The sequence below is a fragment of the Candoia aspera genome, chromosome 5 (assembly GCF_035149785.1).
Source record: "Candoia aspera isolate rCanAsp1 chromosome 5, rCanAsp1.hap2, whole genome shotgun sequence".
In the NCBI taxonomy this organism is placed as follows: Eukaryota; Metazoa; Chordata; class Lepidosauria; order Squamata; family Boidae; genus Candoia; species Candoia aspera.
The window spans coordinates 25,344,130-25,367,178 of NC_086157.1; the positions used below are offsets into that span (position 1 = coordinate 25,344,130).

The window sequence follows — 23,049 nt, forward strand, 5'->3', positions numbered from 1 at the left end:
GATTATAGTCGCTCTGAAATGAGAAGAAAAGAAGTACAGGTAGTCCTCATTTAGCATCCACAATTGGCACCAGAAACTCAGTCATTAAGTGAAGTGGTCGCTAAGTGAAACTGTGACTGTGTTTATGATCTTAGTTCAGCTTTCCTTTGCTTTATGACCTGCGAAGGTCGTAAATGCGAGCACTGGTTGTAAAATCACTTTTTCATCACCACTGTAACTGCGAACAGTCACTAAAGGAGGTAATTGCTAAATGAGGACTATCTGGCATTTTATTCAATGTTATAATCTGCAAGGGAAGACCTGAGAGTATTTTGCAATGGAGGCTGCTCCTGGGCATGGTAAATTTGCTATGGAACTGTTAGGTGAGTCCCATGTCCCCTACATTGAAGCAGGATTTTATAAAAAATGTACATGACCCTAAATCATGCTTCATGTTGGCAATCACAATGTTCAAGATATAATTACATGGCATAATAATCACATGGTGATTCTGTGATGGCTATGCATTGTTTGTCCTGGAGATGTAAGTATTTTGTTTCTAATCATCCTGGAAACAGGCATTTCTTCCTCCTAATGATGGTACTAGAGTTGTTGTATTGGCATACATGATATGGATAGAATCATAGAATTTCAATATTTATTTATGAAAAAAAAATGTAGTAAAACCCAAACTGAAGTTGTGGGATGAAGGAACATTAATAAGTACGATGCACATAAGGATTGCTGCCCAGAATATCAAGAGAGCAAAATGAAATGGGATAGGCATGCAGGTTCTAATGTGGCTTTCGTGATATTTCATAAAATATTAAGATAATACACTTTGCTGATCTGAAGGATGGGTTTAATCCCTTATAGTAAATTCTTGTCTATGAATTTACTCAAATAACAAAAGAAAGTCTCCTATTTCCATATGGCAGGGATCAGTCACCACCTTTCTTGCTTTCGTTTTAAAGTCAAGATTAAACTGTCTGCCATGGATCCTGCTGAGAGCACATCTAAGTGTTTGATTTCCAGAGGCCCTGTGGTGGGACTAATACTAGCAGGAACAAAGTCCAACCATTCTTTGTCCTTTTTCAAAAAAGCAATTCACAGTGCAGGCAAATGGAACAGAGCTGTACACACTTTCTAAAATGTACATATGGCAGAGGAGTTTCTTCCCTCATTAACTTTTAAAAAATGGGTGTGATTAAAGCAAGAGTAGACTTTGGCCACTTAATGAGAAGACAGGGCACCCTGGAGAAGATGCTGATGCTGGGGAGAGCGGAGGGCAAAAGGAAGAGGGGCCGACCAAGGGCAAGGTGGATGGATGGTATTCTAGAGGTGACAGACTCGTTCCTGGGGGAGCTGGGGGTGTTGACGACTGACAGGAAGCTCTGGCGTGGGCTGGTCCATGAAGTCACGAAGAGTCGGAAGCGACTGAACAAATAAACAACAAGACCTTTTGCACACTAAGTGCTTACTCATTTAAAAAAATAAGTGCAACTACCATCTTCCCAACTGACCTAGGGTAAAGAATACTTTATAGCTTTTTAAAAATATATACACATTACTGTAGGTAAGAAAGCACACCTGACCAGAAATCAGTTTTGGTCTGCTCATCCCAACTTATAAACAAAACAAAAACAAACAAACAACCTAAACGCCATTGAATATTAACAAATACAAGTGTTTGGGAGAGCCTGCTTTATGTTAAAATAGTAGCCAATGCAGACATTATGGTTTCAATAACAAAACAGCTTTTCTTCTTTTTTCCATCATATTAACTGTTTAATATCCAATCTAATGAAGATTTCTGAACAAATCAAAAGCATAGTTAGTGTCCTATGACGTGTTATTTGGCCAATAAAATGTTGGCTGATGGAGGGTATTTTCCCTTGTCCTTGCTGTATATAATATGTTCCGGGAAAAGGATTAGGGAGAACTCCTGGTATGGTTGCAATTTTCACTGGTTGTTGTAAAAGTGATCAAAATAATCTTGATGTTATGTTCTAAAAGGGACAAGTCAGGTACAGAGGGATAACAGGGGAAGATATATTTTCTGAGGTTCTCTGAGTAATAGTTTATTACTTCTGAAATCACTAGTACAAGACTGAAAAAAAACCCTGAGTTTACGATTTAAAGCCTTTTCGACAGTTTTGTGTCAAAATGAATGGCTCTATATTTTCTTTGGACATATTCTTTTTAATATGCTATAGACTCTCACAAGTTAGCCCCATTATTTAGTTTTCAGCAGATGCATTTTTGATTATGCTGCGCTTTATGGACAAACAGGACCTTTTTGAAATAGGTGTATAGACGCAACTGATCAATTTTGCATTTAATTCATAAAAAAGGAATACAGTTGTAATTTTAAATCTGTTCCTTCCACTGTTTTTTTTGTTGATTTATGATTTGATATGTTGTTGTTTTTCTTCTGTAACAGTTAATTTCTTCACTTGATTGTCTGTATACTGTACCATATTTACCTAGAAGGAAGATAAATTTAAGATGAAAGGAAGCAGAAAAAAATAGCATAGACAAAAATATTGTTTAACGTCCCGCTTTCCCACCTTGTCAACATACTTATTTTACAGACTGTATATGATAGACCTGTCTTGAGTTATTTGCACCTCCTTCTACCTGCTAACACCCTTTTACTAAGCAAATATCAAATAGTGCTCTGTCCTACAAATTCATAGATAATTATTTATGGAAACACTGATCTTCCTGTGGATATATTTAAAGAAGTCAAAAGAGAATCAACAACCTTATGAAAAAAAAATCAGTGAGGAGGAAGAGGAGAAGAGGCTAATTACAATTATAGTAATGAATATCTACTGATTTATGGTATCTTAAAGTATCATCTTTCCAATGTGTGAACTTCATCTCCCAGAATTTCCCAGAAATGGCCCTTACTGAGAATTCTGAGAGTTGACAAACATCTGGAAGACAGTAGTGTTAGGAGGGGCTGGTATATGCGTAGACTAATGGTGTGATGAACTAATAAGAAAAGATTGTACAGAAGAATATAAACTACAACAGTATACATTTCATAGGGATGAAGAAAGGGGAGCTAAGAGATATGGAAGAAAAAAGGAGTCATCTTATTGATGGGATGATGGGAAAATGGGAAAATGGGCAAGCTGTTTAGGATTCACATAAATAAATAATAGGGCTGTACAATGCTTTGGGTTCAATTCTGTAAAGATACTACAAAACATCTGAGGGGAGCAAATGTAACACTTGTCTATAGCCCTTTAAAGCAGCCACATCTTTTCTCAGGATCACATGACACACACTGCCATTCACCCCTGTAAAAAAGGTAAGAGTTGCTTTAAAGAGTAAGAAGAAGGTGCTATGTTTGCACTGCCTCATACCTCCAAGCAGTTTTCAGAATTACATCCTAAGCACCACAGATAACAAAAACACTGTCTGATAGGAAGTTCATAGTGCCATCTATGAATGAATGAATGAATGAATGATAGATAGATAGATAGATAGATAGATAGATAGATAGATAGATAGATAAACAGAAGTGGTAGAGACAAGAAAGAGGCAGGCATTGAGGCCAGATTACATTACTTTTATTAGATATTCATTTCCAAATTGTGACCTATCTAAAGCTTACTGTTCACTGATATACACAGCAGTTTAAAATTCTAAGATCTTTTAATTGAAAGATCTTAGAATTTTATACTTTAAGCTTAAGAATAGTTATCAGAATAGCAATTTGAGCATAACATAATAGCACCTGGGTAATGCTATATTCATCTGCTACAGTTATTTGTGTCCATGATGATGGTCACTGATATTTACTGGAAAATTACTGCTTTGTTTTCTAAATTAGAACACAAAGGTCTTGTATAAAATTATTTACATGTGCCCCATTCAGAATCCAAGTTAACTGTATCAGATCAGCTTATCAAATCGAGTATGTGGCATTAAGTATTCCAACTCATAAAAGTCACTATAATTTCTTACTATACTTTTGCATAAATATATTCTACTATAATTAATATCATATAGGAGATCTATAAATAGCAATTATTATTATTCTTGCTTATTTAAGCTCATGCTGTTTTAAATAGCTGAACAACCCTGAAAGGCAAACATACTTCTTCATCTTAAAACTGATTTTGAATCTATGTAGAAGGAAAGCTAATTCACTCACACTGTAATTCCTGAAGATGAATGTAGATCAGGATTAAAGTTTCAGTTGTTACCTATTAGAAAAGTAGTTTTATATAACACTTCTCATGAAGAAGCATAAACCACACTACCACCTTGTTTTTGGTATTACCATATTGGTGTCAATATTATCAGGTGCATTCATTGCGTATTAAAAAAGAACTGTAATAAAGCTCTGATGTTGGACTGTTGTGTCCAAAGAGAAAGTAATTGTCAGAATGAGCTGAAGGTAGAGTTCTGAATGTGGTCACATTTTCCGGTATCATCTCTGCTTATTGCTATTTCAAAGTTTTCCACTTTCAATTAACTTTGGAAATTTTCAATAGACGTATTTTCCTAAGGCAATCTGTTTTAAATTGTCTGGATTTGGATAGATACTGTATATAACAGTGTGAGAGCTGGCTAAATACATGTACATATTGAGGATACAGTCAGTACAAGTGAAATGTGAGAGGAGAATATTATGATTGATCCATGTCCACGCCAAGGAAGCCATTACTCCTTGCCTCGTGCAGCATACTCCTTTTCTTCTCTAACATAGAACCCTTTAATGTTATGTATATTTGCTAGCATAAACAAAAACATAAATAGGTATAGCCATAGCTATAGTAGTAACTACAATGTTTTCTAATAAGAGCCTTGGTTTGTTTATGGGTCCTGCCTTAAGATCAAGTTTTCTACTGTTTTACAAAATATTCACACTAAGTAGGTCCTTTATTCCCAGTTCAATTACTTTCACATACAGTATGACTATAGATAAAATTCTGTATAGTTGCTTTTGAATCGTGTGCATAGTATTCAAAGGAGGAAAAGTGCTGAAAAATAAGATCAAAGGGTAGTCAGTAATTTTTATAATGAGCATTGTGCTTTCAAGTGCATGAATCAGGATGTTATTGGTTAACCATTTGTTCACATTGCAGTCCACTAAGATTCACTTTCTCTGTCTCAGCTCAAACAATAACTCTGTATCTATATACAAAAGGGCAACACTGAGATGTTAACAAGACCTGGTAAATTAAATTACCATTACATTAATTTTTCCTTGCAAGTTATAATTACTTGATTCCAAGCATGATGTTTCTGTGATATATAATTTCTTATATGTCCATAAAATGAACGCTACGGTGGCATGGCAGGAAAAAAAATCATTATTATACGCCTTGGAGCGTATAATAATGGAGGCATAATGAAGAAGTCTGAAATGCATAGGTCCCCATGAGCAAGCAGCATGTTAAGGATCCCAGTTATGCTTCATTAGTTTCTAGGATATTGTATATGAGGCAGAGGGCCCTTTTTGTTCACTTGTCTTTGAAGGAAATACTGTGGAATTCATGTACATTGCATAATATTCTCAAGCATATCCTACAGCACATATCCACATTTCTGGAAAAAAAAATGGTCAGCTTTATAATCAGTTTGTGCAAATGAAAATTGTTATTGATGTTTTTCTTTACATTTGTCCTGCATGATTGAAGGGTCCATTTGTTTTTGTACTGTACTCAGTTTTCACAGTGAACCTATCAACATGCAATGCAACAAATCGGTTTGTTTATCAGCCAGCTTGTCATAGAGCTTATTGCTGATTTGAACTGAGAAAGTATGACTGGCACAAGTTCACCCAGGAGGTTTCCATGTGTAAGACAGGAGTAGAACCTGGATCTTCCCACTCCTAATGAATCACCTTAATCACTATACTACACTGGCTCTCTTGTTTGTACGAATTGAGAGTACACTGTAGAATATACCCCACCTTCCCTGTGAGCACGTAGCCAGAAGTATACTCAAACTGTACATCCTTTAACTTTATTCACATTTATATCAGATAGTAAAAAACAACAAGAGGGCTTGCTGGGTCAGGCTCTACAGCTGATTCTCCCCTGTAGCTGAGAAATGTGACCCTAACAAAATAGTATGTCCTTCAAGCCCATAAGAATGACAACAGCCCTAGGTTCAGAATTAAGGAGCAGAGAGGTGGAGAAGTGTTAGTCTTCAAGAAGGAACTACATAAGAATGTAGTTCCTTCTTGAAGACTATTTGCACTGGCTAGGCTTGGGTGAGGCCTAGGAAACTTTCTATACAGTATACTGAGACCTGTCAGATACTCTAATGAAGCCTACAACAATCTTGTATTATATCCTCTTAACCATGAATCTGAACCTGAACCTTCATGAATAATTGATCTTGATTTTGCCTAGGCCATGTCTTCTGCTCAACTGTTGGAATTTCCTACTTGTACTTTGCTGATTTATATTTAACTTAACTGTATGTTTTCTTGCTGATCCTGTGACTTTATTTATTTATTTGTTTGTTTGTTTGTTTGTTTATTACCCCAGGCTCTTTGCCTAAACTTTACCCTGGAAACTTGTTGATAGAAGCTGAAGACAGGACAATGCCTATCCTGGCACTTGCCAAGGTCCTTCTCCCTGACTTTTAAATTAAAAAAAAAAAAATGGAGGGGCATGCTGCACCACAAAGTGACAACCATTAGTACAGTTTTCCCAAGACATTGAAGGTTGATACCCAAATGATTTCCATAAATTTCCATAAGTTAGAAAATAAAAGGATGAGTTGTGGTGGTTTGGAAATCAGCATAGGCCAATATAACTCCAAAAGGAAAAGGTAGGCAGGAGCAGCATGGAGTGCTCTGATGGGAGAGAGATTGAGCGGGTAGCATGTAGCCTTCCGATAACTGGTTATGACCCCATCGCAACAGTTCTGTGAAGGGCAAGCTCCCCAGTAGCCATAATGTCAAAGGATATATTAGTTGTTTGCAAGACCCTTTGAATGAAGAGTTGGAATGTCCTGTATTAACAAACCAATGGTTAAAGGTCTTAAAAGAATTTTATGTATGTTTCTTAAGAGTTTGAGATAAGATGCAATGCAAGTCTTTTTTCATGTTTATTGAACATTTCGGAAGTTATTTAAAAGTGATTGACTGTCAGCTTCATTAAGCAATGCAGGGAATGCTTATTCATATGATATGGACTTGCCCCACTATTGTCATATTTTGGTTTAATATTCATAAGTTTATTAATATGGTTTGGGGAATAGTAATATTGTTTAAAGATATGATTATTTGAATGATATTCTGAAAATTTGAAATTTATAATTATAAGAATTATAGATCCTGGGTCATAGAAAAAAAGATATTTTTTATGATGGAAAGAGTGCCACTTCAGAGTTGTAGCATGGATTGATGATGCATGTTCACTCCCTGTTTATGAACTGCCTCTTTTTTTATCTGTTGGACAGATTGATCAATATTATTATATTTGGGGAAGGTTTAATGCTGTGTTTAAGACCTTATTTATTTTTATATGTATTTTTTTTAATATTTTCCCTTTTTGCCTCTCCCTTTCCTATTTTTGGTTTTCTTATCTTTATCATTCTTACCTGTTTCTATATAAGAAAGCAAATCAATCAATCAATCAACCATTTAGTTGGTTCGTTAGTTAGTTAGCTTGTGGCTTCTCTTCTACTGTCTTAGCTATTATATGTAAGAGAAAATTGTTGTTTGAAATTTTGGCTATGTCTCATCCACAGGTTGCAAAGCACTCTGTTAAGCTCTATCTATGATTGGAGTACAGCAATAGTACAGTGTGATCACTGTTTATTACATCCTATAGCATTTATAACTTTTGAAATGTATTTCATAAAATGTCCAGGCCATGAAACCTAGGATCTAGTCTAACACAGACATATGCAACAATGTTCAATTGGCCCAGACTATGCTTGCCTTTTGAAAGGCTGTAAAGACATGGTTGTGTCAACATGCCTGGGGATCAGATTATGGTTCAGAGCCTGCCCAATAGCTCTACTGATTAATCCATGACTTTTACTTGCCTAGTTTTTATGTTTCTTGGTTTTACTTTTGGTTTTTAATTGGGTTTTTAATTTGGTTTTAAAGGGGGTTATTGTGTTATTGGTTTTGTATTTTGTTTACTGGTTGTGTTATTTGGTTGTTTTTAATTGTGAGCTGCCCAGAGTCACAAATGTGAAATAGGCAGCTACACAAATTGAGAAAATAATATAACATAAAATAATATAAAAAATGTGATCCATTGGAGGAACATTCAAAATGAGTTCTGCATATTTACTGTTCTGGAATTCACTGCTTTATTAGTCACAGTTTGCATTCTTTTCTTCCCTGGAATTTCATGGAGAAATTGTCAAAGTGACAATTCTTACATTCTGATTCTTGCATTATCAAATTTAGTGCATTAATACTTCTTCATAATGTGACAAAGTATTCTGTAAAATTATACATTTTTATAAATAGTGGAAGTACAGTTGGGAGTTACTTTAGGATTAAAAATGATGTACTATAGTGTGGAAATATACTTAATACTACTTAATGAAAAATATGTTGGAATAATTTACTCTGAATGTGCTTGCTAAGAAATTATTCAGTCAAAGCTCTTTCTTCATGTGTTTGTTTTTCAATTCAATCCTGATTCATTCTCTCTTATGAGAAACCTCCTCAATATACATCTTTCTTACAGGCCACTCACTTTCATATTCAGTCCCCATTCATGGTAGCCATTAATCTTTTCAGCTTCTTAAGTAAACCTTTCCTGCCATATTCAATTTCATCTTTGCTGATGTATCCCATTCTCATGTCTGTATAATAAAGTTCACAGAAGGACCGTCATATTCACTGCCACTTCTTTCAACATGTAATTCTTACAGGAAACCTCATATTATCTCCTAACTTTCTAACAGCCAGGTTGTTAGCAGAACCCAATATAGGCAAGTCTGGAGACTGTGATGTGTGAGATGCCTCAACTTGTGTATTTTGTATTTATTATATTTGTTTTAATTGTACTTTACCTTGGTTTGTATTGTTAGCTGTCCCGAGTTACTGTATGTGCTTAATATGGGTAGCCAAATACATTTTCCAGATAAAATAATATAAATAAGCATTTACACATCTTAAAATGTCTCCATCCATTTCCACATTAATAAATATTCTGCCAAGGTACACAGTTCCATCTACTTGCAATATATAATTTGCAATAATTTTCCCTATGAAACACAGCTTTATCTTTGATATAATCCGTTTTCAGATCTATACTCCTTATTGCACCATACAATTTGCCTAACTTTCATTGCAAATCGTTTGGTTCTCTGCCAACAGTATAGTGCAGTTTGCATGCCAAAGTGTACATAAATTCACGTCTCCAGCCAATACATGTTTACTATCACCACAAGCATTCCCTTTACATTTATTCATAAATACATTAAATGATGAAGGGGACATTACACATCTTTGTCATACTCCATGCTGAATGTTGAACCGTTCACTAAAGCATTCCAGTTTTGTAGTCATCCTTGTTACTTTTTCCTTTGTAAAGGGAAACTGCAATGGCTTTCTTCTAATTGTCAGGCAGACAATTCACATGCACATAAACAAATCACACAGCCACTTCATAAGCAAATCACATCTATATTTTAATATTTCTTATCTACCCCTGCAGCCTTACCATTTTCCCAATATTCTTAAACATTACAGATTTCATTTTCATTTTTTCTAGGACACTAACATTTATAATATTCAGTTCAATTCCACTGTTCAGCATATCACTATAATTCTCACAGAAATCTCTAAATGCTCCTTCCAGCATTCCTGTACTTTATTTTAGCTCAAATAATTTCATTAATTTTTCTTTCCATTCACTTGGCTAGAGGCCCCTTGTTTAGCCCTTTTCACCCATTTCCAAAATAATTATTTGAAATTAACATCGCTATGCAGTATTTTCTCTGCTTTAACCATTCTTTATTTTCTCTGACCCCATTCTTTGTAGTTACCTTTTTTTCTCTATATAAACAATATACAATATATTTCCCTTCTCATGTTTGTACCAATTATTCTTTCTCTCATCAGCAGCTTCTTTCCTCATTCCATTAAGTATCCTTTTTCAGGCTTCCCATTAGCATAACTTTATACACTTTGATGGCACTCTGTAATGTAATTCTTCTCACTCCATCTCAGACAGCTTTCATTGTTGCCAACACTCCATCAACTAGAAGGTCCATGCATGTATTGACACAAACCCATGGATATTAATCAAAATATTGGAATGCATATTGTATAAATCCCTTTATTTTAAAACAAAGATGGGAAGCCAGTTGTACATGTGCTGGATTATGAATCAAATGCCCAGAACATCAGGAAAGCCACAGTATTTCTTACTGAGCAAAATGCCATTTCTATACTAGAGAGTAATTAAATGTTCGCATTTTTTTCTAATGTTAATATTCATAAATGCAAGTCACACAGTTTTACATATTTACAAATGTATTTATTCGTAAACGCAAGTAATAAATTTTACTTTGATAGCTTCATAACATTTATGAAGGTGGGAGGGATATGGGCGGTGATAAAGGTTGATAAATAAATAATAGATTTAAAATTTCTTCAAGTCAAATTAGTTTTAAAAGGTGAAAGTAATACTGAGGTATTATTATTATTATTATATACCACTTTAGTCTGAATGACTCAAAATGGTATACACTTAGAGCAACAATATACAGTATATTGCTACACAATAAAAATGTAAACAATACACTAAATATAACAATTTTAGATAGAAATAAAATAAGTTCAGTTCTCGAATCAGTATCTGAAGGCTTTCCAAAGTAGCCACTTTTACAAAATAAACAAATTGGATTTAAAATTCAAAAATCCAGCTTAAGTTGCAATATTTTAAATTGCTTTTATTCATCTTAAAACAAATAGCACCAGCTTTGAGGAGAAGGTTGAATCAATACCTGTTGTTTTGCTGATGGGGCCTCACCATGAGTTCTGCAGCATTTTCCATAAATCCCAGGAATATTTCAGTGCCCTCAGATACATGTTCCCATCCCTACCCTAGGACTTGCTACAGTGAAGACTGTAATTCCTTTAGAAATGATAAGAAATCTGAGGGGTTAAGTATTAGGGTTAGGATTCTCTGGCCAGACAGTGATCTGGACCGTTTCTGGTCCAGATCAGCCGTGGGGTAATTTTATCCCGGTCTTGACCTTGTAATCCTGGGTGTATCATATAGACCTGACTCTGCTGTGCAGGGCTCCAAAACAGGGCTTCCAGGCTGACTACTTACTGGTTTGTATGTCACCTTTCTGTCTGAAACGTGCACTTTATGTAGCTTTCAGTTTAAAATTGCAAAAAAGGACAAAGTACCTATAGAAATGTGGATTTATAATCCTTCAAATGTGCTTCATCACTTCTTCTCACTTACGGCCACATGGATTGAATTGGTGGTACAACAGGATGAGAATATAAATGTTATGTTAGCTGAGGAAGATGAACTACTCTATTTCTTGTGCCAGCCGCCTTAAAAGAAATCCTCCCCCCACTTAACTGTAAGAACTAGCAGCCTACAGGTAGTCCTTGCTTAACAACCACAATTGGGACCAGAATTTCAGTTGCTAAGCAAAGCAGTGATTAAGTGAATATGATCTGATTTTACAACCTTTTTGCAGTGGTCATTAAGCAAATCACCGTGGCTGTTAAGTGAATCACATGGTTATTAAGCAAATCATGTGTTTCCCCATTGATTTTGCTTGCCAGAAGCTGGCTGAGAAGGTTGAAAATGGTGATCACGTGACTACAGGATGCTGCGATGGTCATAAATGAGAACCATTTGCCAAGCGCCCAAATTGCAGTCGCATGGCTGCGGGGATGCTGCAATGGTCATAAGTGTGAGAATCGGTTGTAAGTCGGCTTTTCCAGCACTGTCATAAGTCTGAACTAAACAAACGAATGGTTGTTAAGCAAGGACCACCTGTATTTTCCTCTCAGGCTATAGATGTATGGATGTATTGTCCACAGGCAGCTTAGAAACTAAATTCTTAGATCTATCTTACAAAAAACAAGTCAACCGTTAAGCTAGTAACTTTGGGAATGTTATGGTTGGTTGTTAATAGAGGAACATTTCATTCAGGTTAAGTATTGATATCTGATGAAAACACTGGATCTGTCTGCAAGACAAAAACATAATGAATGTCAATGGTTCTTGAAAGATATTTGTCATTTTTTTTATTACACAAACTTACATAACTATGCAGCCTGGTTTCTGATATACTGGCTGGAGGTGGTAAGTGTAAACTTGAAATGAGTTATAAACTCCCATCATTATAATTCCTAATAAAATATAGCCATTTTAAACTGTTCATTGGATCTTTGTGTGAGGTTTCAGCCTGCTTCTGACTCCAGAAACAAAACTTATCCAGAGTCAGAAGGGGAAAATGAAACTCAACAGGAGGGACTCGGAGAAGCTGAATCAGGAAGTGACTCAGCAGAGTGGGAGAATTTGCAGACATGGATTGGTCAAACTCCAGAGGGGGATTTGAATTCTCCAATCAGCGCTCGAGACAGGAAAGCAGAGAAATGTGTAAATCAGAAATCAGCCTGATTGGTTGCAGGAGAGAAAAGGCATGGAAAGGATCACCTTAAAAGGCAGACGTGCGAAGAGCAAGCTGCTGGAGACAACCGATCCTTCGAGCTCACAGCACTTGCGGAAGAGTCCTTACCTGCATCAAAAGCCTTGCCTGTAGCCAGCGTGGAACCAGTGCCAGTGTCTGTGGAACTGCCTTCCGCACAAGCTGCTCCAGTCAAGTCTTTCCTCGCTGTCCTTGCTGAGCACAGTCTCGCATTTAGCTCCAGACCTTGTCGCTGCGCTTCAGCATGATCCAGGTGTGCTTCCAGTCCTCAGCCTTGCCTAGACTCTCCAGTCCAGTCCAGTCCAGTCCAGCTTCCAATCCACAGTCTTGCCTAGACTCTTCAGTCCAGTCCAGCCTTGTTTCCAGTCCTCAGTCTTGCCTAGACTCTCCAGTCCAGTCCAGCTTAGCCTCTAGAGCCAAGCCTTGCTTAGAGGTTCCAGTACAGTCTCACCTAGCCTCCATGTGTCAGCCTGGTCCTATCTATATGCCAGTCCACAGAACCTTGTCTCCAGCTTCTACCTTTCCACACACTCTAGCTTCACCAAGTCTGACAGCTTCAATCAGAGAGTTAGCTGAATTCTGCTTTGCTGTTCTGCCACAGCCTGACCCTGCAGCCTTGTCTGTTCATCCACCCAGCCTGGGTGGTCTTGATTGTGATTGCTTGCCTATTTATTCTCAGACTTTTACTGTTGTAAATAGTTGTTTTAAATAAAGAGTTTGATAACGCTTCTGTCTGGCTGCCTCATGGTCTCAACAGGACACTTTGTCTCAGATCCAAAAGACCAGATGTCTTTCCTTCTGAACAGAAGAGTGGATCGCTCTGGATTTCAGTGTGTCAGATAAAAATGTATAGCGGCAAGGAAGCATATGCTTGTTGAGCTGCAGACCAAGGGATAAACTTAGCAAAAATAAATTCTGCATTCTCTCTTTATGAGAAAGAAAGGGATTATTTAAGTGAGCATTGTTCAAAGTGAAAAACTTGAAACTTTCTCTTTGTTTAAAGTGAAAAACTTGACATTTTCTCTTTCATGATAATACAATTGTTATAATGAAAAGGACAAATATCTTGTATCTTTCTTATGCATCAAAAAGCTTGCTGCTGAGCTGAAATTACTTAACCTGTATGGAGATGTAAAAATATAATGCAATATATTTGTTGCACTTGGCAAAGTTTTACCATTGCATTATTGGTAGTAATAGCAGAAGGAAATGAAGGATAGGTGTGCATTGCCAAAATATTGTGTACAACAGACTGAGAAAGACTTATATTTTGGCACAGTCCACACATTAGAAATAAATATTGACCCTAGTTGTTGTATAATCATTGTGTGGGATATATATTGCAACTCCTGGCTAAACAATTTGGAAGATAGCTGGATTCTTTTTTTGCCAGAACATTGGCCGTGTCATTTTTTTTCTTTCTGTATGGCAGTTCTATTTCAGTCTGTCAATACATGCAAATGTTAAATGATATACAAGTAATCAGGTGGTTCATTTCTGTATTTTGTGCAATTCACACATTAACAAGAAGAAGAACCTCACACAGTGTATGCTCTCTGACTATGCCAACAGCATTTTGAAGTGATACTTTTGCATATTTAACCAGAAGGAATATATCACTTCATCTCATGTACTCTTATGTATTCTGGCACTGAATAAATGAAGTTAATAGCAAGTTAAGGAACCCTGCCACTCTGTATTATAGAAGATGCTTCCTGAATATAACAATATAAAATGGGCTGTGTTTCAGAATGTCGTACTTAGCTTTGCAAATTGGGCTGTAATCTACAACTGCACTGCCCCTTCTGAACTCTTCATGGATGATCTAGGAGATTTGATCTTCTATTGAATTTTACCAGGTGTTTTACAAATTAAAATTCTAAAGGGAATTTCATGTAGCTAAATGAATTGCATTCATTCCTGATATACAAGTAGGATTGCTAGGTGGGAAAATGTGTTAATGTTTTCTAGCTTCCCAAACTGCAAGTCACTTTAACTCTCATATGAAGCTTCAGGATAAAACCTTGAGTTATGGGAACTTATGTGAAACTGATATAGAGATGAATGATACAGGCAAAAATTATGTCAACCAGGCAAATTATGACATCTCTAATATAAAGAGTGAATATTCCAAATTATTTTTTCGTAGTTACAGAAATTACTTGATATGAGAATCCTTCATTATTTATTGTTCTGTTTTATTCCTTCTATTACAGAAGAAATGTAATCAACTGATGTATATATGCTTCTAAATTAGTAATCATATTAATGCAGATTGGTTAGATTCTGTACAATTTATAAACAAGTTGATAAATGGATCTGTCATTCTTCTATGTCTTTGCCCTTTTGGAGGTGACCAAATTAAAATGGATTGCATGGTTTGATTTTCATGGAAGATTAGTCCATGCATGACAGTTTTAGAATCACATACTTCCATGACTGATGGAGCTTTTGAGTTACTTGTTGATTATGCCCTTGGTAGAAATCTACAGAATATTCTGTATTTCTTGTTAGAAGTGAACAGAAAAAATGACACAGACAGTTTTATTGAGGTTGACATTATATATGTTTTCTCTGCGCAGGCAATTAAAAAAAAAGAATTTCTGCCTTGTTGTAACACCATTTGTAAACATGTTTTTAACCCACACAACATAAAAGCTAGGTGTCAGTTCTACTAAATTGTTCTACTTAGTAATTCTTATTAAATAGTAGCCTTTCTACTGCAAGAAGATCAAACCAGTCCATACTCCAGGAAATAAAGCCACTTTATTTTGACTGCTCACTTGAGGGAATGATATTAAAGGCCAAACTGAAATACTCTGGCCACATAATGAGAAGACAGGACACCCTGGAGAAGATGCTGATGCTAGGGAGAGTGGAGGGCAAAAGGAAGAGGGGCCGACCAAGGGCAAGATGGATGGATGATATTCTAGAGGTGACAGACTCGTCCCTGGGGGAGCTGGGGGTGTTGACGACCGACAGGAAGCTCTGGCGTGGGCTGGTCCATGAAGTCACGAAGAGTCGGAAGTGACTAAACGAATAAACAAGTAGCCTTTCTATAAAATGTGCATTATGAAAATATATATTATTAAATATTAAACTACCAAATACATGCAATCATACTGCTTCTGTATCATTTTGTGCACACTTGGACATTTGCATATATAATATGATGTCAAGATTTTCTCCCACTTTTTAGATTTGAAATATTCATTCTATTTCATGAAATCTCTGTCTCTGTTTCTCTCTCTCTCACACACACACACATACACAGACACACAAACAGTCCCACACACACAGACACACTGCTGTTATATACTGTAGAGGGGTACAGAGATAGCTGTGGAAAAAAAGTATGCATCAGCTATTACAAAAGCATTAGTATACTCATTGAGTACAGGAGGGCAGGGAAAAAAACAACAACTTCTGCCAGGCTTTCAAGATTTCGTTTTTACAGACTATATCAGTACAGTTCTAGTATTACTTGTGGTGTCTATTTCCTGACCTGGTCTGCTTCAAAGGGCTGGCATATATTAAGCATGGGGCAATGCACAGTATATGACTGATGAGAAGAGCCAAAATCTTGCTTCTACAGCATGAATTTTGTCATAATTTTTGTTAAATATTCCAGGATATCTTAGAAGAGTTTAAAAATACAATATTGTTCAATCAATATATATAATTTTTAAAAATCAGTTTTGAAAACAAAAGTAATCTTTGTCCCAGGCCAATTCAGATGCCTTTTATTTGCTTTTGGCAATCTGTATCCAGTAACACAGACCAGCAATCCTGTTAAAGATTAATTTATATTATATCATTCTATGGTCACTATGTTAAATTTCTTTTGAAGGTCATCATTTACAGTCTTGGTTGCAGAGTGGAAGAAATGGTGGAACACAGTGGAATTGCACTGAATTTTGCTAAGTCTTGTTTATAACATTTGGGGAAAAGTGGAATCATTATTAAGCTTACCCTCAAACAAGCATTTATATTTTCTGAATGAATTCTGATACCCACTATAATTCAAAGGTAATATCATTATTATCTTTGATAATGATGTTAGTGGTAAAGCACATGTTTTGCATGCAGAAAGTGATGAGTTCATTCCCTGGCATCTGCTGGAAGGTCTAGGAAATACTGTTGTCTCTGATCTTAGAGAATGTTATAGTCAGAACTGAATCAACTGACCCAGATGGACCAATAGTCTGTCATGATAAGACATAGAGTGTAACACAGAGTAATTATTGTGTTATATGTGCAAGACTTTATTTATTTATTTATTTATTTTTCAAATTCCTATCACTGCCCATCTCTCCTGAAAAGGGGACTCTGGGCAGTTAATGGGGCAAATACTATAATAGTATTTGAACCAAAATCTATAGAATATAAACCTGGCACTTTAGCTGGTAGGTCCTTCTAACAGCTATTTAACCATTGTGAGCAAATCTATACCACAAAAGCATAGTATTTCCAAACAGAAACCAAGGACTGATTCCAATATTATGTGTGAACTTTTACTATCACAATAGGACTTTTCCTAGTGCATGTACACCACATTTATGCCAAAGTCCTAGCTCCTTCCCTGTTTCTATGTATAGGCAGTCAATTTTTAAGATAAACTTTTAACATATAAGCTGGTTTGGCTCTTGACTTGGATAAATGCTGTTTTATTGCATTTGTAATTGTATTCTTGATTGGGGGAGTTATTCTGAAATGGAGAGTTTACCAGGGCAGGAATGCCAGTTAGGTCAACAAGCAATTAAGACTTAGCAGAAAGCTAGAGAGGTACAAGCATAAGGGTCCATTAAGTTGTAAGAACATTTGGAAAAAGCAACACCAGATTTAAACTGCAGTTGGTATAAGAGGTACTACATTCTCATATTGACAGAGAGCAAAGAACTGCTTAAAGTGACTTCATTCTAATACAAAAGATTCTTATCTAATTATGCTATATCAAGTATCTGCATAGTTTCTGCCAAGTTGGAGGAAGCTGACCTTAATGATGTTTTAAATGGTGTGGGTTTAGTTTACTGTTGTCTTTCTTGGACATCAATTTTGATGGAAAAGGGAAATGAAATCATTTAATATGTAATGTTCTTTGGTAAAACTTTGCTCATTATTAGCTAATCAACTTACCAAATGGTATCTTCAGTAAATTAAGCACCTAGCTGGCTATTGCTGACCTTGAAAAACTAAGCAGAATCAGACTTAATTAGTACTTGAAGGGGAAACACCAGGAAATACCAGGATGTAGGCTAGAAAGAAAGGCACACTATGTCCATATTGCTGTTAAGAAATTGACATGTTTCTGTTCATGAAAACACCAGAAATCAAGCTTGACTCAAAGGACACTACATTTACTATGAATAATGTAAGCTAGGAAAAAAAAAGAATTTTATTTTATTTTTTTCAGTAATTGCATGATCTTAATTATTAGCATAAGTCCAGCTTACACTAACTGTTCTAGTACATTGTAATAAAGAATCTGTACTAATTTAAATTTTTAGAAGTATTTGAAGTATGTTCCATAGCAAGGGTAGGACCTTGAAAGAAATGTCATCTTTGGGTAAAAGTTGACAGGATGCATTGCATTAAGTTTAATTTTGTTGCAAGAGATTAAAAACATAAATGGTGGACCACTGCACATTTCCAACAAGTAACAGGATTTTAACAAAAGCTTGTGAGCGTTAACAGCTACTGCTAAAAGAAGAGTGAGAATTAACTTTGTACTGGGAAATGGAGATGAGTAATTGAGTAAAAAGCCTCTGTTTGAAGGAACATTTCTATTTTGATAGTAAGATATTTTCCCCAGTATTTCTGTATTTCTACTTCTTAAGTGTCTTTTCTTTTTATTGCTAAATGTGTTCCCAAGTGTTAGTCATCACCATATCTCATGGGCTGAAGATCCAGCCAATGAATTCTATGTGCTTTCATTGTCATACAAGTAAACATTTTCACTAATCCAGAATAACAAGATAACATTCAGAAGCAGATCAGGCAGACACCTCCCTAATTTACTGAAGTATAAGAAGGTACAGCACAATCAGATTTGCAAGATTATAGCCAATCCCAATAAAAGTAGTTTAAGCCTTCATGTGGAGTTGATTTCCTGGTCAGGTATACCTAATGGAGCTGACAGCTGGTTCTAATTTATTTTATTTTTGAAAGAGATCTAGGGATATCTTACGTAAAGGCTTTGTGACTAGTGGCAATATATGTTTGTCTTTTCAGATCCCCAGCTCAAGGGCATAGTGACCAGGTTATATTGCAGGCAAGGCTACTACTTGCAAATGCACCCAGATGGAAGTCTCGATGGAACCAAGGATGACAGCACTAATTCTAGTAAGTGCTCTAAGAAACTATTCATCACCTGTGTGCACATATACACAATGTAGAGGTATCACATGGGTATACCAAAGTGGGAAATTCTTTTGTCAATGTAGTACAGCCATTCATCACATAATCAGTCTGATGTACTATTTTCACACAAGATGCTAGAAGTGACTGAACCAGGATATGACTGGAGGAAAATATAAATGTATGCACCATTTCCAAATTTAAAGCTCCATCTGTACTACTCTAAGAGTGTAGTGAACTTTGTTACTGTATTGTTGTCCTATAATATATTCAGAGTTAAAATTTGAGCACATGGCTGGGTTTGCGTAACATCAGTGCACTGTAAATGGCTATGGTGTAGTTCGGTGGATGTGTGAACCTCATGTATGTAGATTCAGTAAGCCATGGCTTAGTGCAAGAATGGACAATTTTTTGCAGTCTGTGGAGAGGAAGTTTGGCTTTTCTGTTAAAAGTGCTAAGGTTTTGCTCTTAACCTCCCCCCAAACCTTCCTCTCCAACAAAGAAAACAGAAAAGTCCAAACATTTCAGCCATGTTGTCCCTGGGAAGGCTTTGATGACCACAAAGGGGCTGCAGGGGGGACCCATTCAGTTCAGGAGCCAAAAGTTGCCTCCAGCTGGTATAGCAGGTTCTATGATGACAGCCTACATAACTGTGAATGGGATTTCAGTTATTACCTATTTTTTTCTATCATGATAAATGGTGTGTATAAAATGCTATAAGCTACAGTATGTTTATTAAATCAGCAGTATTATTTCATTGATGTCTTGGCTGTCTTTGTTTTGCTTGCTTGTGATAGGTCTTCTTTATTTTTACAGCATTGTTCAACCTCATACCAGTGGGACTTCGAGTTGTTGCTATCCAGGGTGTAAAAACAGGCTTGTATATAGCCCTAAATGGAGAAGGATTCCTTTATACATCAGTAAGTAGTATACCATAGCTGTTGGTTGTAAGTAGCAGTAAAGCCAATCCAAAATTATCTTGGCATTCTCACATAAAAGACAAAATAAATTCAGATGGTGCATTTTCATTTTAAAAGCTTGAGAATTCGTATTTTATTATTCTTCTATATTATTTTAATCACATAAAAATGGAAGGTTTTCCTTAAGAATATCTTTGCCATGACTAGGGTAAGAAAATCTGATATACAGGAGGCAAATTAAGGCAAACTAAACTATATTAGAATACTAGTGTTTTCAGTGAAAGATGTAAATCACATGTTTACCTCTTCTACTGAAATCAACAGGATTCTAATGTGCCTCACTACATAAGATTGTTTCAATATTTTGTGCAGAATAAACTATTAATAGTTGTATAGGTTACAGTTTGGAAATACAGTGAAATGATATTTTTTAAATACAAAACATGCACACCGTTTTATGTGACTTATTATGTTTGTGTGCCTATCACATGCATATTGTATACTATACATTTTTCTCTTTGAAACAGAATATGAGGTTTTATTTGTTTTATTGACTATTAAATTTACAGCCCACCTTTCTGTTCATATAAACCAGTGTTTCCCAACCTTAACAACTTTAAAATATGTGGACTTCGACTTCCAGAATTCCCCAGCCAGCCATGGATGCCAAGGTTAGGAAACACTGATATCAACGTTCAAAGCTGCTTATAATAATAAAAATTACAAAACACTGTATGTACAATATAATTAATAGAATTGAAATCATTCAAATCAGTATAATTAAAATCAATTAACAGTTTGAAGCTTGGCAGAACAGAAATATATTTTTCTAAATCCTGGGACAGTGGGAAATAGCTTCCACAGCTGAGAAGCAACAGGGGAGAGGATCCTTTTCCACATGATAGATAAGAGGGGGTTCATCTTGTTCTGAGTGCATAGTGGGAGAGCAATTCCCTCAGATACTTAGACTCTTTTAAAAGTCAACATCAGCATCTTAACTGATGCACAGTTAGCAAATAACAGGTAGTGCAGATCTTTCAGTGCACCATATTCTCTCTGTTCCTCCCACCATTTAAGCAGCTTTACCACTGTAGTTGCCGTTTCAGGACACTTTTAGGGTAGACCTCATATCAAGATGTGTTATAATCAAGGCACAGACAATTATCATTAAATTGGCTGATTGGCTCAGGAAGGGTCACAGTTGGCACATTAGCCATATATATATGCAAATGCACTCATCACAGCTGTCACTAGCAAATCTGGTGACAGCTGAAGGTCAAGGGGCACTCCTAAACTGCAAACCTGCTCTTCCTGGGGATGTGCAAGTCTATGCCAAATACATTTCACCTCAACCTCCAAGTCCAGTTTTCTCTTACCAACAATACCTCTTCTTATCTGGATTTAATTTCAGCTTATCTACATCCAGCCCCATTATCAAAATTAAGCAATATACAAGGGTACTAATTGCTACCTTGGGGTTTGATGACAGAGGAGTAGAGCTGATCTCACCAGCATACTATCTGCAACCTACTCTAAAGCTATAGATGACATCTCTTAGCAGTTTCATGTAGCAGTATACAGGGCAAGATAGAACCCTGAGGAGGACTATAAATCAACAATCAAGTTGTTGAACACTATTCCTCCAGCATACCTTCTGGGTAGGTCTTGACAGAAAGGATCAGAATCATTGTAAAACAGTGCCCCCAAGACCCAAAACCTGCAGAGAGATCCAGGAGAACTAGCAGGGTTGCATCCCACCTCCAATTTCCAGTCTTAGAAATGATCAACGCAGCATCCTACCTCCAATTACCAGTCCATTGAGATGACCAACACAGGCTCAATATTACCTTACTAAAAAAGGAATGATTGACACTGGTGTCTAATTACAAACATCTTACCTGATATCTGTAGGCAGCCCTGGCCAGACTGAAATCAGACATACTTGTTTGGGGAAGAACCCAACATTGTGGTAGTAGATTTCCACTAATGCAATGGGACTCTCTGCTTGTCTCCTTTGACCAGCTCCTCTTATATGCTCTCCAAACATCAAACAAGAGAAAGCAGGAGGAAGACGGTTCTGTTCACCTATTTCCATTTGGTCAGCAGAAACCAATGATACTGATTAGATTCCATCCTCAATTTCTCTTTAGTTACAGCATGTTGATATAGATATGTGTTAATCTCTACCACTGAACTAAAGCTGCTTAATTTTGAGATGACAGTGCCTGTGGCCAATTATGAACATAGCACCATATAATTGTTAATCTAATTAAAGTTGTATGCCCATAGGAACCTTCTGTTTAATGGGTTCCTGCACTATGCACACTGTGGATTCTTATACATGAAGGTCTTCTTTGTTTAATGATACAAACACAAAGGCCAGCTTCCAGCTATGCCTGCCCTTTCCTAGTACATAATATATATTTTAAAAAATATATCCTATTCGAGATGCTTCATATTTCCTTATGCTTTCTACATGTGCTGCTTAAAAAACACATGATGAGTTGCCACTGTGATGATTTATTTCATTTAAAGGAATGTTAAAAATAGCATGAAGCTCCTGTTAGCCTTAATATTCATTTGTTTGGCATAGATGAGGATGTTCCCAAAGTTAATTAGGAGGAAATGTTATAATGACTTAAATCTCATCAGGGTAAAAATTAATCTTGTACAGCATCTCTCTATTATACATTGAAGCATGACATATGGAGGGTCTACATTTTTTGTACAACACTAGAAGTATGGAATAAAGGAAGTGAAACATAAAATATATATTATATCAGAGTTTTAAGGCTTGAAATGTTAGCTCACTGTTGGCTTCTTTGTTTCATTTGACAGTATTTGCAGATCTAGATGTTGGTTAATATGTATACATGTGTGAATTTATGTGTACTATTGTCATTGTATAGGCTCTTGGACATTTTTAAGATGGTTATTGGACTGGCCTGCATTTCTTAGAAATAATGGCTCAATTATAGTACCTCAGTAAGGTAAAGATAAATGAATGCTCTTGTAAAGAAGAAGTGATTTACTTTCAAGAATTGTACTGTAGATATACAAATGTGTTGTGGCAAGGCCTAGCAGGTAAAACATGGCAAAACAGAGCTGAATATTGAACTGAGGGATGGAATGCATGTTACAATCTAGGGTGATTTTTGAT

At 36.1% G+C, this 23,049-nt stretch overlaps 1 protein-coding gene across 1 annotated transcript in view; it reads left to right on the forward strand.

Moving 5' to 3' along the window:
* FGF14 (fibroblast growth factor 14) overlaps nt 1-23,049 on the forward strand; it is a 116,331-nt gene that overhangs the window by 11,859 nt on the left and 81,423 nt on the right. Inside the window, exons 2-3 of the mRNA XM_063304319.1 lie at nt 18,844-18,954; nt 19,786-19,889. Of these exons, the coding sequence (XP_063160389.1) occupies nt 18,844-18,954; nt 19,786-19,889 (215 nt within the window). The remainder of the gene's footprint in view (nt 1-18,843; nt 18,955-19,785; nt 19,890-23,049) is intronic.